The sequence below is a fragment of the Hemiscyllium ocellatum genome, chromosome X (assembly GCF_020745735.1).
Source record: "Hemiscyllium ocellatum isolate sHemOce1 chromosome X, sHemOce1.pat.X.cur, whole genome shotgun sequence".
NCBI lineage: Eukaryota > Metazoa > Chordata > Chondrichthyes > Orectolobiformes > Hemiscylliidae > Hemiscyllium > Hemiscyllium ocellatum.
Window position 1 is genome coordinate 14,437,864 of NC_083453.1, and position 14,111 is coordinate 14,451,974.

At 43.1% G+C, this 14,111-nt stretch overlaps 1 protein-coding gene across 2 annotated transcripts in view; it reads left to right on the forward strand.

Moving 5' to 3' along the window:
* Positions 1–3,638: 3,638 nt before the first annotated feature.
* cdk2 (cyclin dependent kinase 2) overlaps positions 3,639–14,111 on the forward strand; it is a 33,596-nt gene continuing 23,123 nt past the window's right edge. For both annotated transcript variants that reach the window (XM_060821154.1, XM_060821155.1), the window contains exons 1-2: positions 3,639–3,937; positions 12,763–12,840. In XM_060821154.1, coding sequence (XP_060677137.1) covers positions 3,822–3,937; positions 12,763–12,840 — 194 coding nt within the window. In that variant the 5' untranslated portion in view covers positions 3,639–3,821. The remainder of the gene's footprint in view (positions 3,938–12,762; positions 12,841–14,111) is intronic.

The following is a 14,111-nucleotide window of genomic DNA, read 5'->3' on the forward strand; positions in this document are numbered from 1 at the left end:
TGCTGGCCACAGAAACGTCTGTCTGTACCTCTGACTACAGAATCCCCTAACACAATTGATCTCTTGGAAGCAGACATACCCCTTGTTGCATTCGAGCCAGTCTCAATACCAGAAACTTGGCTGTTCGTGGTATGTTCCCCTGAGAATCCATCACCCCCTACATATTCCAAAACAGCATACCTGTATGAAATGGGTATATCCCAAAAGACTCCTGCACTAATTACCTACCTCTCTTACCCTTCCTGGAGTTAACCCATCTTTGTGACTGTATCTGAGACCTTCCCCCCTTCCTGTAACTGCCATCTATCACATACTGTTGCTGTTGCAAATTCCTCATTGCTTCTATCTGTCTCTCCAACCGATCCACTTGATCTGATAAGATTCGCATTTATGGCAGATATAATCCACAGTAATCCTTAAACTCTCTTTAAACTCCCACATCTGACAAGAAGTACGTATCACTGCAACGGCCATTTTTTCTCCTTCACAATCTACAGACCCAAAAAATAACACCGTCTTATTATCCTACAAACTGCCCCAGGTTAAATTAATAGCTATGGCTTATATTTTAAGTTTAACCAAGAGACTTATCTCCAAAAACATATAGTCAAGAAAGAATCCACTATATTCACTACCGCAGCCTTTCTCTTGGACAGACTTAAAACAACAATTAACTTATCTGATTCTGTGCTGTGTACTGCGCCCAACAGTTCCTCCAAGATTAGTTGTGAATTTCACTGTTTGTTAATTTTCCCAGATGCACTCCGATGTCCAGCGATACACGAATTCAAACAGCAAGGGCGGTAACTGTGCAGATTCTCTCTCTCTCTCTCCTGCACTGTCCTCAGTGTTTTAAAAAAAACACTTGAAACCTTCTACAAGAAGATAAACATAGACATATCGGAACCTCTGCCTTTATGACCCCTTTTTAAAAAAAACAAGGACAACATGACCTTGTTAAAGGAGCAGCACCATCACAGAATTATGGTTGTTACAACTCTGATGGGAGGATCAAGCTGGTCATCAACCACTACTACTCCAAGAGACGTCCCAGAAGTGTAAATATCCCACTGAATGTTCAAGGTGGTTAATTTGCTTTACAGTTCTCAAGGACAAAAGAAAATCAACTAAGTTTCATCAATAAACACAAGAAGTATTATGAACACATTTAGGCTTTAACGTGGCAAAACGGGTTCCTAACAATTATACAAGCTTAAACTATATCCCCTTTAAATCCCACAACACAGGTTATAGTCCAACAGGTTTATTTGGAAGCACTAACTTTTGAAGTGCTTCTTCTTCATCAGGTGGTCCTTCATCCGCCTGATGAAGGAGTGTCGCTCCAAAAGCTAGTACTTCCAAATAAATCTGTTGGACTATAACCTGGTGTTGTGTGATTTTTAACTTTGTCCACCCCAGTCCAACACCGGCGCCTCCAAATCATGCCCTTTAAACTCAACGTGCACACATATTCATACACAGACAGGATAACAACAAGTTGTTATGTGTGGGAAAAATAGGAAAAAACGAACATTTTAGGTATGAAAGAGTCCAACCACTAAGGGGAATGAGGGCACTTTCTCACAGCTCTTTTGAATTCTACTGATGAGATTACTTTGCTTGGGAGAAAAACACTGCAGATACTGGAATCCAAAGTAGACAAACAGGAGGTTGGAAGAACATAGCAAGCTAAGCAGCATCAGGGGGTGGAGAAGTCATCATTTTGGTTCAAGACCCTTCATCAGGATTACACTGCTGTTGGCCACAGGGTGATGGAAGATCTTCAGTTAGGGTATCCGATCAATTAGGCTCAGTTATTCTATTGAGTTAGTAATTCAGTTTTCAGGGCCTTTGAGTGTTGTATTTTACTCACGTGAGTACTCACTGAGTACATGGTCTGGCGAGTACTCATGTAACTTAGCCAATGTGGTCTGTCTCATATGCTGCAGGCAAGGATGCCCTGAGGCATGGTACATTGGTGAGACCAAGCAGACGCTATAACAACGGATGAGTGGATACTGCACAACAATCCCCAGACAGGAGTGTTCCCTCCCATTTGGGGAACACTTCAGAGGTCCGGGACATTCGACCTTGGACCTTCGGGTGACCATCCTCCAAGGCGGACTTCAGGACAAGCAACAACACAGAGTGGCCGAACAGAAGCTGATAGCAAAGTTCGGTACCCATGGGGATGGCCTCAACAGGGATCTTGGGTTCATGTCGCACTACAGGTGACCTCACTACACAATTCACACACACGCACACACACCCACACACTCCTACATGCTGACACACCTATGCAAACCCTCCCTCACACACAAGCTCTCTCTCATGCACACACATTCATCCCCCATACTCACACTAACACACGCACCCTCTCACACATATCCCATCACACTCTCACACACATTTAACCAAGCTTACACACACTCTATCACGTACACTCACACCCATAAGCACACACATGCCCACTCAATCTGTCACTCCTACATACACACACATATATAAGCTTATGGTGTGAATCTGTTTCTGCAGAATTACATTTTATTTTGCTCAAAAGCTGCATGAGTCCATGTAAAACTACACAGAGGGTTTGTCAATCTGACATAGCATTGGGCCACAGACAGACTTCACACGTATTGTTTAAAAAACTGAGCTATCTGGAGAATGTAATTTAAAAGAAATTCTGGAATTTACATATCAAAGAACAGAAACCAGCATATCCCATTATAAAAGATGAAAGTTTTAATCTAAGACTGTTTACTGTATCACATCTCCATGACATTGGACTCCTTTGGCTATAAGTTCTGTGAGCATGATCTTAACCTCCACAACCGCCTGATGAAGGTGCATCGCTCCAAAAGCTAGTGCTTCCAAATAAACCTGTTGGACTATAACCTGGTGTTGTGGATTTTTAACTTTGTCAAGCAAAAGTTAGCAAATCCACCTTTTTGAACAGCTCTGCTTTTCTGAGGATCACTTGATCTTTTGTAAACAGTAAGTGAAGTATAAAACAGTTCCACTTTGGACCTCCGAGTTCCAAAAAATCAGATGGTAAACTCTCTCCAGGCATTGTGCAAAACTGCAATTTTTTACATTTTCATTTTAAAAACTGTGGTTCTTGAAAGAGTCCTAAATCACTATCAATACTAATAATGGGTCAAAAAAGTATTTACAGCAGCCAGTGTGCACTGGTAATGATTTTTGGCAACTGAGAATGTTTCATGACTTGGAGATGCATGTTTTGTTCTGGGGTGGTCAAAGTTAAAAATCACACAACGCCAGGTTATAGTTCAACAGATTTATTTGGAAACACTAGTTTATGAAGGGGAGACGCTCCAAAAGTTAGTGCTTCTAGATGAACCTGTTGGACTATAACTTGGTGTTGTGTGATTTGAGAATGTTTCAGTTTATTCTCTCTCACTCAACATTTTGTGGCTTTAGGACAAATAAAGGCGGGCATCACTCAAAAATAAGCGTTTAAAGTGAACGTCCATAATTTATCTTTTCAATAAATTATGTGCTCCACCAGTATATTCTAATCCTTGGAAAGCTCCTTTCATGGGACAACGCGTTTGATGATACTCGCAGCTTAAACTTCCTGGACCAATGGTAGAGGATGTGGGTGGGACTGAAGGAGCGCGGGAAAAGTAGTGTCATGGCGCGGTGCTGAATGTTACTTTGTTACGGTTTCTGTCTGTTCCGCAATCTCGGCTGGAAAGTCACCATCGTTTCCCTTTAGACCAGAGCCGTTGATCGTCTCGCGAGGGACGAACTGAAGAGCAAAGGCTGGCAGGAGGAGGTGGGGGAAGATAGAGAGGATGGACAGTTTCCAGAAAGTCGAGAAGATCGGAGAAGGGACGTATGGTGTGGTATATAAAGCCAAAAACAAAGACACTGGTGAAGTGGTGGCCCTGAAGAAAATTCGACTAGACACGTGAGTGGCGGGGATCTTTTGAAAGTTTGTGAGCGACCGATAGCGAGATTATGGGTCTTGGCGCAGGCACAAAAGATTCAGCAGGATGCAACCACTTGTATGTTTTGTTGGCGCTGGTTAAGCCTGCTATTGTTTTGTGTAAACTTTTTATCCACGGGAGGAGTTATAGTTTTTTTGAAAAAAATTAGATTCTGCACGCGTTTACTGCCCGAATTCTGTAACTTCCTGAAATACAGACTGTGTTAATGGTGGCGACAGGCCTTGTAATGTGTACGACTGATCTTGTAACAACAGAGGGAGTGGAGAATTAAGAGTTATTGATGATCGAGGCAGTCATCCAATCTGCTTTCCCCATGATACCAAGACTTTAGGTACTCCTTAATGTCCGTTGCACACTGATTTGACTAAAGTTTTTGATTCATTTTTCTGATTCCTATCATGATTTGTACAGTAGTACAGCTGTGTACTGCATGCCATTGTATGGACGAGGAAAATCTTCAGGTTTGATTCTCTGCTGACTGAGCGTAATCTTCGCTAAGGTAGTAATGAGGGGCACTATGATTAACCTGAAGGGGTCTTGAGATAGCAACAGAAGACGTTAGCCCGAATTCCAACACCAACAAAGTAGGCAAAAATCCACTGGCATGATACAATTGAAATAGTTTTTAATATTTATAGTATACAGTTCATGTTTTGATGATGGAAGCTGAATCACTGAATATGTTTAACAAAGAAGTAGATTTTTAGGCACTGAAGGTGACAAGGGCATAGGGCAAGAGCAGGAGTATGGCATTGAGATACAGAATCAGTCATGGTCACATTGAATGATGGACAGAGCTCAATGGGCCAAATGACCAATCTTGCTCCTGTTTTCCATGTTTTGTTCATACGTCATCATGAGCAATCACTTGCTCATGAGTATGATTGTTCACCTAGGAATTCTGTGTCACTGGTAATGAGTTCCTTTGTGGCTGATGGGCCCAATCCTAGAGCCACATCTCCAAGCAAACATTTGGCAAGTATTTTCGGAAATGGAAATGTGTCTTCGGTCTCAATCATTGTTCGATGTTAGGTTGCCACCCTGGAAGTCCTCAACATTGAATCCAGACCCTATGAAGTCCACACGGAGGAAGTACTGAGGGTGGGAAAGGCACAAAATACTGGATGGGAGACTGTACCCAGAATGGCTCAGTAGCAGCAGTATTACTGACCAAGCTGGTTGAGTCCTAAAGGACATAGCTGCTAGACTGGGTCTACGGAAGGTGATGAGCAAACCAATAAGAATGAAAAACATACTTGACCTCATTCTTAGCAACTGCTGGCTGCAGACACACCTGTCCATGACAGTGTCGGTAAGAGTGACCACCACACAGTTTTTGTGGAGGTGAAGTCTCACCACATTGAGAATAACTTCAATTGTGTTGTGTGGCACTATCACTGTGCTAAATGGTACAGACTTCAAACAGATCTAGCATCTCAAGACTGGGCATCCATGAGGCACTGTGAGGCATTAACAGCAGCAGAATCGTACTCTAGTGCAATCTGTAACCTCGTGGCCTGCTTTATCTCCCACTCAACCATTACCATCGAGCCAGGGATCAACTCTGGTTCAATGGAGGGTGCAGGAGGACATGCCAGGTGCAGCAGCAGTCATTCCTGAAAATGAAGTGTCAACCTGGTGAAGCCACCAAACAGGACTACTTGCAGGACAAACATCATAAGCAGCAAGTGATAGACAGAGCTAAGTGATCCCATAAGCAACGGATCAGATCTAAACTCTGCAATCCCATCAAATCCAACTCTCGTGGAGGAGAAGGCTCCACAAATATCCCCATCCTCATTGGAAGACCCAACACATCATTGCAAAAGTTAAGACTGAAGCATTCACAATAATCTTCAGCTACAAGTGGCAAGTGGATGATCCATCTTGGCCTCCTCCAGATATCCCTGGCATCAGAGATGCCAGTCTTCAGCCAATTAGATTCACTCCATCTGATATTAAGAAATGGTTGGAGACATTGGAATCTATAAAGGCCAAAGGCCTTGACGACATTCCAGCAATAGTCCTGAAGACATGTACTCCAGAACTAGCCACTCCCGAAGCCAAGCTGTTCCAGTACAGTTACAACACTGGCATCTACCTGACAATGTGGACAATTGCCCAGGTATATCCAGTACATACACTGCAGGACAAATCCAACCCGGCCAATTACCACTCCACCAGTCTGCTCTCAATCATCAGTAAAGTGCTGGAAGGTATCTTCAACAGTGCTAACCAGGAGCACCTGCTCAGCAGTAACCTGCTCCGTTCCACCCAGATTGGGTTCTTCCAGGGCCACTCAGCTCCTTACCTCATTATAGCCTTGGTTCTTTTGTCCATGTTTGAACTGAATTCTAGAGGTGAGGTGAGAGTGACAGCCCTTGACATCAAGGTAACATTCAACTGAGTCTGGGGGATTCAAGATGACGCTGATCTCATTTATATCAGCCTTGTTGAGCTCAGCACACCATCCCAAGTTAGTAATCCCCCCCACCCCACCCCACCCCAACCACCACCAGCACCTTAGGTTTATTTTTGTAAAAAATTATTGTTAAATGGTAAAACAACTGTTTAAATCCTTTTTTCGAGCTTGTGAGAATGACTAAGGGGAAGCAAACAGCCAAGTCTCAACGCTCGAGAACATCGGGCAGGCCCGAGACTGTTACTGGGGAAGCAACTGCAGCTCCCTCTGCAGCTGTGAAAGAAATGCCTGCACAGTAGAACTTCGTGGAGGAACTCTGAGCATCCCGACAGCTGACCCAGGAGATGAGGGAAGAGACTCATAATCAACTGAAGCTCATCTCGACCATGCTGCAAAAGCATGAGAAGGAGTTAGAAGGGCTCAGGAAGCGAGTTGAAGAGGTTGAGCAGTGGACCGTGGCATTGGAGACCGAGGTCAAGTTCCTGGCTAGTGGATCCAAACCCTTGAGAAACAGGTTTGGGCCCCGACCGAGTAAGTGGATGACCTGGAAAATAGAGGTAGGAGGAAAAATATCCAGGTTGTTGGCCTGCTGGAGGGAGTAGAAGGTGGGGAGCCAGCAAGTTTATTTTTGAAGACTGGTTGCTACAATTTCTTGTCTGGGATGCTGAGGCGGACCGGGTGAAGGTTGACAGAGCTCACCGGGTTGTGGCACACAGATCCGGTCAGGGTCAGTGCCACTGCCAGTGATACGATTTCAATGCTACAGGGACAAACAGAGAGTCATGGAAACTTCTTGAAGGTTGGGGAGAGATCAGGCCCTGACCTATCAGGGAACTAAAATAATGTTTTTCCAGGAATTTTCTGCAGCAGTGATCCATAAGAGGAAATTGTTTGATGAGGTTAAGAGAAGGCTAAAGGATCTCTGTATTCAATATTCGTTGAGATACCCAGCAGTGTTTTGTATTACTTATGAGGAGACTTTGTGGTCATTTCATTCCTTGGAGCAAGCCGAAAACCTCTTGGACACTTTAAAATAATGTCGATGTATTTATGGACATAGACAATAGTGTCTGGGATTTTTTTTGTCTTGCTTTTATTTCTTTTGCTCTTTTCCCAAAGAAGCCGGTGTTGGTGGTTCTTTTTTTCTCTGAGCTGGAGTGGTATTGATATATTGTGGGGAGTGGGCAGAGTGCTCACTGTTTTTATTATACCTTGTCCTTTGTTTGGATTCTTCCATTGCGTGGGGTTGGGTGCAGTTCAAGCTGGAAGAGGGGATGGAGGTGTGTGTGGGGAATATAAGCACCCTCTGTGGACATGGGGTAGAGTCCCCCATTAAGTGCCTTTTGTGTTCTGTAGTTAGTTTTTTTTTTGTTTTTTTTAGTGAATAGACTCTGAGTCTCCTTTTTGAGTATGCTCAGCATGTTGTTAGACACATTCTTCCTCTCGGCATGTCAAAGGTGTTTGTAAAGCATGGTTAGCAGCATTCTTAAACGGTGCACCTGGAATATCAAAAGGATTCATTCACCAGTTAAAATAAAAAACGGTGTTGTCGAGCCTTAGAAAGGAGAGGGTGGATGTTGCCCTGTTAAGGAGACTCATCTTAATGACAAGTAACACCTGAGGTTACAGCAGGGTGGGTAGATCGGGTGTTTTTCTCACCTTTTAGTACTAGGAGCAGAGGAGTGGTAATACTCGACCAGAAGGGTCTTTCATTTAATTTAGTCGATTGTGCTAAAGATGAGTATGGCCGGTTTGTTATTCTTAAGGCCCTTGTATGTAGCAAGGAATGTGGTATTTTGAATGTTTACTGTCCCCTGGCCCACCCTCTTAAATTTCTGACTGATGCACTAAGCTGATGGCTTGGTGTTATGGCATATTATACCTCCCAGTCTATTTGCTTCTATTAGGGAAGGGAATGGGACTCTTTTGATGGTAAAAATATCAATGAGGCATTTCAGAGGTTTTACTCTGAACTTTGCTGAAAATGTGTTGCTGGAAAAGCACAGCAGGTCAGGCAGCATCCAAAGAGCAGGAGAATCGACGTTTCAGGCATGAGCCCTTCTTCAGGCTTCAAGATTCCTGAAGAAGGGCTCATGCCCGAAACATCGATTCTCCTGCTCCTTGGATGCTGCCTGACCTGCTGCACTTTTCCAGCAACACATTTTCAGCTCTGATCTCCAGCATCTGCAGTCCTCACTTTCTCCTCTTACTCTGAACTTTACCAGTCTAAATGCTGAGAGGACAGATGGGATAAGATGGAGTCGTTTTTTTTTAGGAATTTGGATCTTCCCAGTATGGCTGCTGAGCAGGCGTCTCTCCTTCGTGCTCCATTAACAGCTGAAGAGATCCAGGAGGCAGTGAGGCAACTTCAAAGTAGAAAGGCACCCGGCTTTGATGGCTGGCCCAGTGAGTTTTATAAAGAATTTGTAAACACTGTCAGGGCCAATGCTCGACATTTATAACTATTCATATAGTTGGGATTGCCTCCTGCCATCCTTGAGAGAGGCTAATATTTGCCTTATCCTCAAGAAAGGGGAGGACTCTGGTTCTTACAGACCCATCTCGTTTTTAAACTCTGATTTTAAAATTTTATCAAAGACTCTGGAATTGAGGTTGGAAAGGGTGTTGCCCTCTATCGTAAAGAAGGATCAGATGGGCTTTATAAAGATCTTCTAATAGTTTTGGAGGTTGCTGTGCCAGCAGTTCGAGGGTTGATGGTCTCCTTGGATGGGGAGAAAGCATTTGATTGGGTGGAATGGCCATATCCTTTTTATACCCTGGAGCGGTTTGGCCTGGGTGAAGTGTTTACTCGATGGGTAAGGATTCTCTGGCAGCGGTTCTCACCAATGGTATAAGGTCTGATAATTTTCACACTGGTAGGGGCAGTCGGCAAGGCTGTCCCCTTTCACCTTTGCTTTTCACATTGGTGATTGAGCCATTGGCGGAGGCCATTCGTGGGGACCCTAATACAGCTGCCCCAAAGGTGGGGTCGAAGGTGCATGAGATCACATTATATGTGCTTGATGTTCTCATTTTTCTTTCGAACCCGCCAGTCTCGGTGCCCCGTTTGATACGGTGTATTAGTTCATTTGGCTTTTTCTTAGGTTACAAGATCAATTTTTCAAAGTTGGACGCTATGCCTATGGAGGAGTCTTAGGGGAATACTGGACGTTGAAGGTGGGTTCCCTTTAAGGGGGCACAGGGAAGCTTTCTTTAATTGGGTCTCTCTGTTGCCCCCAGTTTTGATCAGTTATTCAAGGCTAATTTTGTTCATTTGTTTCACAAGATTAAACAAGACCGTCAAAGATGGGAGGCCCTTCCAATATCATGGTTAGGTCGAATTGCTCTTATTGAAATGCATGTTCTTCCTCGCTTATTATCCCCTCTGTAGATGCTTCCCTTGCTTTTTCTGAGACAGATGTTTCGGAAATTAAATAATTGGTTTAGTTCTTTTATTTGGTATCATAAGTGGCCCCTTATCAAGCTTACAAAATTGCAAATGATCCAGGGGTTGGGAGGAGTGGATCTCCCGGATGTCAGAAGATATCAGTTGAGCTCCCTTCTATCTTTTGTGAGTGATTGGGCCTGTGAGGACTCAGCATCGTTGTGGTTGGACATTGAGGCCTCCCAGGCAGAGTATCCTCTTATTAACCTGTTGTTTAAGGACAAAATGAGGATAGTTGCAGAACACTGCCGCAACCCAATAGTTATTAACACTGTCAAAGCATGGAGGCCGATGAGACAGATGGAGGGTAATATGTCTAAAACATCTTTCCATACTCCCATAGTCGGTATGCCACATTTCTGGCCAGGAACAGTAGATCCCAGGTTTACGTCCTGGGCAGATAGGGGAGTCTCTTGTTTGGGTGACCTGCTTGAAGATGAAACATTAATGTAATTTGATCAAATAACTCGTAAGTAAGGATTATCGAGTCAGGGCCCCTTCCGTATTTTTCAGATCAGAGATTTTATCTGAAAGGAGACCATGCTTTTGACTGAGTGTTATAGATCTGATACGGAAAAGAGGGTGCTTCAGACTAAGATCACTCTTTCAGTGAGTACTGTCTATCATTTGTTGGGGGAAGGTTCCTCAGGTGACATTGAGCGATTATGGGAGGTCTGGGAGAGAGAGGTAGGGGTGGAGATCACTCCTGAAACATGGGAGGACATTTGTAAGAATGTGAGGTAGAGTTTGATATGTAACAGGACCCTGCTATGCAGTTAAAGATTCTTCATTGGGCTCATCTGGCCCCAGATGGTCTTGCAAAATTTAAGCAGGGAGCATCTTCAATGTGCCCCAAATGTAAAATAAATATAGGTACCCTCACACCCATTGTTTGTGATCTTGCCACAGGATCCGTGTATACTGGAGTGCTGTAGCAGGAATAATAGAGAGGGTCTTGGGGACCGAAGTCAAGGTGGGCCCCGTCTCTCTTCTCCTGGGTTTGCTGAATTTATCTCCCTTACATATACATGGGAGAAGGCTTTTTAGCATCCTCACTTTTTGTGCGAGGAAGAACATTCTGATGTGCTGGGTGTCTGAGAACCCCCCAGGTCTGTCGGGGTGGCATAAGTTAATTAGGGAAGACATTCCTTTGGACTTTCTTACAAATATGGTGCACCAGGAAATGGACAATTTTTATAAGACATGGCAGCCCTTTTTGAATTATTTGGAAGCAAATCTGTCTGCCATTTTAATTAGTGCTTTTGTCTAGCCACGGTGGTTTGGTTTAGTAAGCCTAATGTCCTGAAAGGAAGAATTTAGAGCAAACGTGGGTGTAATAATTGATGCCCTCGAAGGTGGAGAGCTATGGTCTTGTTACACTGAGCAGCATTATTTATTTATTGAGTGTAATGAGTGTAGTTGTGAGTTCTTTTAGTATAGTAGTTGGTTTGTTGTTTGTTGTTGTTGTTACACTGTTTCCACATTTTTGTATTTTATAATTTTGTAAAGAAAGTTTTTTTCAATAAAAATATCTTTAAAAAAACTAAAGTCTGTGGCAGTTGCTCAGTTGGGGATGAAAATCTCCCCAAGTTGAAGTCATACCTATCACAGAGGAAGATGGTTGTGGATGTTGGAGGTCAGTCATCTCAGCTGCAGGACATATCTGTGGGAGTTCTTCAGGGTAGTGTCCTCGGCCCAACCATTTCCAGCTGCTTCATCAATGACCTTCCCTCCATGAAAAGGTCCAAAGTGGGGTTGTTCACCGATGATTGATTGCACAATGTTCAGTATCATTCATAACTTCTCAGATACTGAAGCAGTCCATGTTCAAAAATGCAACAAAATCTGTACAATATTCTAGACTTGGGCTGACAAGTGGCAAGTAACATTTGTGCCACACAAATGCCAAGCAATGACCATCTCCAACAAGAGACAATCTAACTGTTGATCTTGACATTCAATGGTATTACCATCAGTGAGTCCTTCACTGTCAACGTCCTTGAGGTCAACATTGACCAGAAACTCAACTGAAAAGTTTGAAAACATGTGCCAACAGATTTTAAAAGCAGCTTCTTCCCCAGTTATCAGACTTATGAACAAACTTCTCATTTATTACCCCATGTTGTAACAACTGCTCCCACCATCCCCTGGACTAGGAGGTGGTAAAATGATTGGATCACTGCTGCCAACATCCCTGACTGCTGTCAACAATGTCATTATACTACCCAGAATATCCATTCAGACAAACCTCCTTTAGGTCACAATGAACTAACTTAAAGGTTTCAGGATTATTTGCTTCAGATACCCTCTCTGTGTAGAAGTCCATTTCACATATTCATTGCCATATATCCTGACACAACATTGTCTTGTAGATGAGAATTGAATCCGTATCCTGGTGTACTTGCTCATAACAATGTGTGTAGAAGAGAGAGGATTTCTCCCAGTGTCTTGCTCAAAATTCCTCCCTCATTTAACACCACAAAAAATAGGTGCGTAGCAACACGTGTGCTGCACAGTCCCAGTGTGACTCTCAATCTGATGCACAGTCCCACACAGGTACAGTAAACAGTCCAACACCTGCGCAACACACCGTCCGACACAGCCATGACGGAGTCCAACACATGGTCCCGTGCACAGACCCACCCAGGCATGGGCACCCAGCCTTTGCTATAGTTTCATTGTAAGCTGCTTTAAAAAGGTGGTGCAGAGTTAGCAGGTGTTGTAATTCCACTTCTTTCATGTAAAGTAATCTGAGAATATTGAGACTTTGACAGAAAGGTCTGTATTATCTTGTTGATAGCTGATAGGATCCATTTATTTTGCATATGAAAAAGCTTACAGTTTTTTTGTCTCTCTTTTTGGTTATGCTATGTAGTAAATCATTGTCTTACAAACTGCTTTTGCATGCTGTCTTTCAGGGAAACTGAGGGGGTGCCAAGCACGGCCATACGAGAAATCTCCCTTCTGAAGGAACTCAGCCATCCCAACATTGTTGAGTAAGGACTTATTTTTTGTGTTGTGTGGTATTTTACGAGTTAAATGAAACATTACCTGTAAAGCGGGTCTTTACATTTTTATAGAATGTAATGAATTCCCTCAAACATCTAAAAACACTTTACACATAGTAAGCTCTTCATTACATGGGGGAATGAGGCAGCCATTTTGCAAAAGTAAGATTGTACAGCAGTGGGGGAAATGTGTGCAATAAGATCATACTAAGAGCAGTAAAGAGCTGAACATTTGCGCAAAAATGACACTAGCGCTAAATGAGCTGAATATATGCACTCATTAAGATCATGCTGGCAGCAGTGAGCTGAAATTTGCGCAAAGATTGCATTGAGGAAAATACTTGAGCAAAGTAAGCCTATCCTGTTGTCGGCTGTCTGGGATTCTGCGCTGCCTTGAGATCCATTTCTATGATCAGCACTAATGGTTTCTGAGAGGATGTAGATTCTATGGCATTTTAACTAGAAGTTCACATATATTTATGTCAATAGAAAAATGTAACAGCAGCAAATTTTTAAACTTACAAAGTCACCACATTTACGAGAGAAGAAACAGAGCAATAACAAAATGGAAAAGCAAGACCTGGAGGAACTGGCCAAATGCACCAGCAAGCAATCTGGTGTTTGAAACTTTTATCGCCTTACTTGACGATGCAAAGAAGTCCTTTTAAAAAGAAAGATTATTACTCCTAAATATGTGCCATTAAGTTTGGGGTGATTAGGAGGTTCTAGTTTTGTGCAATTTTAGTTGAAGCAATAGTGGAGGTCTGAACCACCCCATCCTCATGCCTGGAAACAGACCCCCATTTTCATACTGTCCTGCATGCTGCACCAGTCCATCAATAACTGGTGATCTGAAGAACTGGAGTAGGCAGCCAGGTAACATGTGGCAGGAAGGAGTGGTCAAGCAGGGAGGTGAAATTCCTGTTTAAACAGTGAAGCAGAATAATAAGGTCAAAGCTGTCTGTACGTTCTGGTTTTTTTTGGACCTGTTCATGTCTTTGCTTTTTGTGATTGATGGAGTGTAGCTTTAATAAACCATTGTACATATGTCTCTCACCTGTTCTTAGAAGACCTGTGACTTCAAACATGAGTCTGGTTGCATTCTGTACAGTTGTTCTGAAGCAGGACTGGAATGTGCTTCCAAATAGGTGGACACACTGTACCTGTGCTGTTAATTGGGGACACATTGTGAGCATGTGCAGCCTGCCAGAACATTTAGCAGCCTAGTTTTAAAAGGAATAAATTCCTACACTGTCACT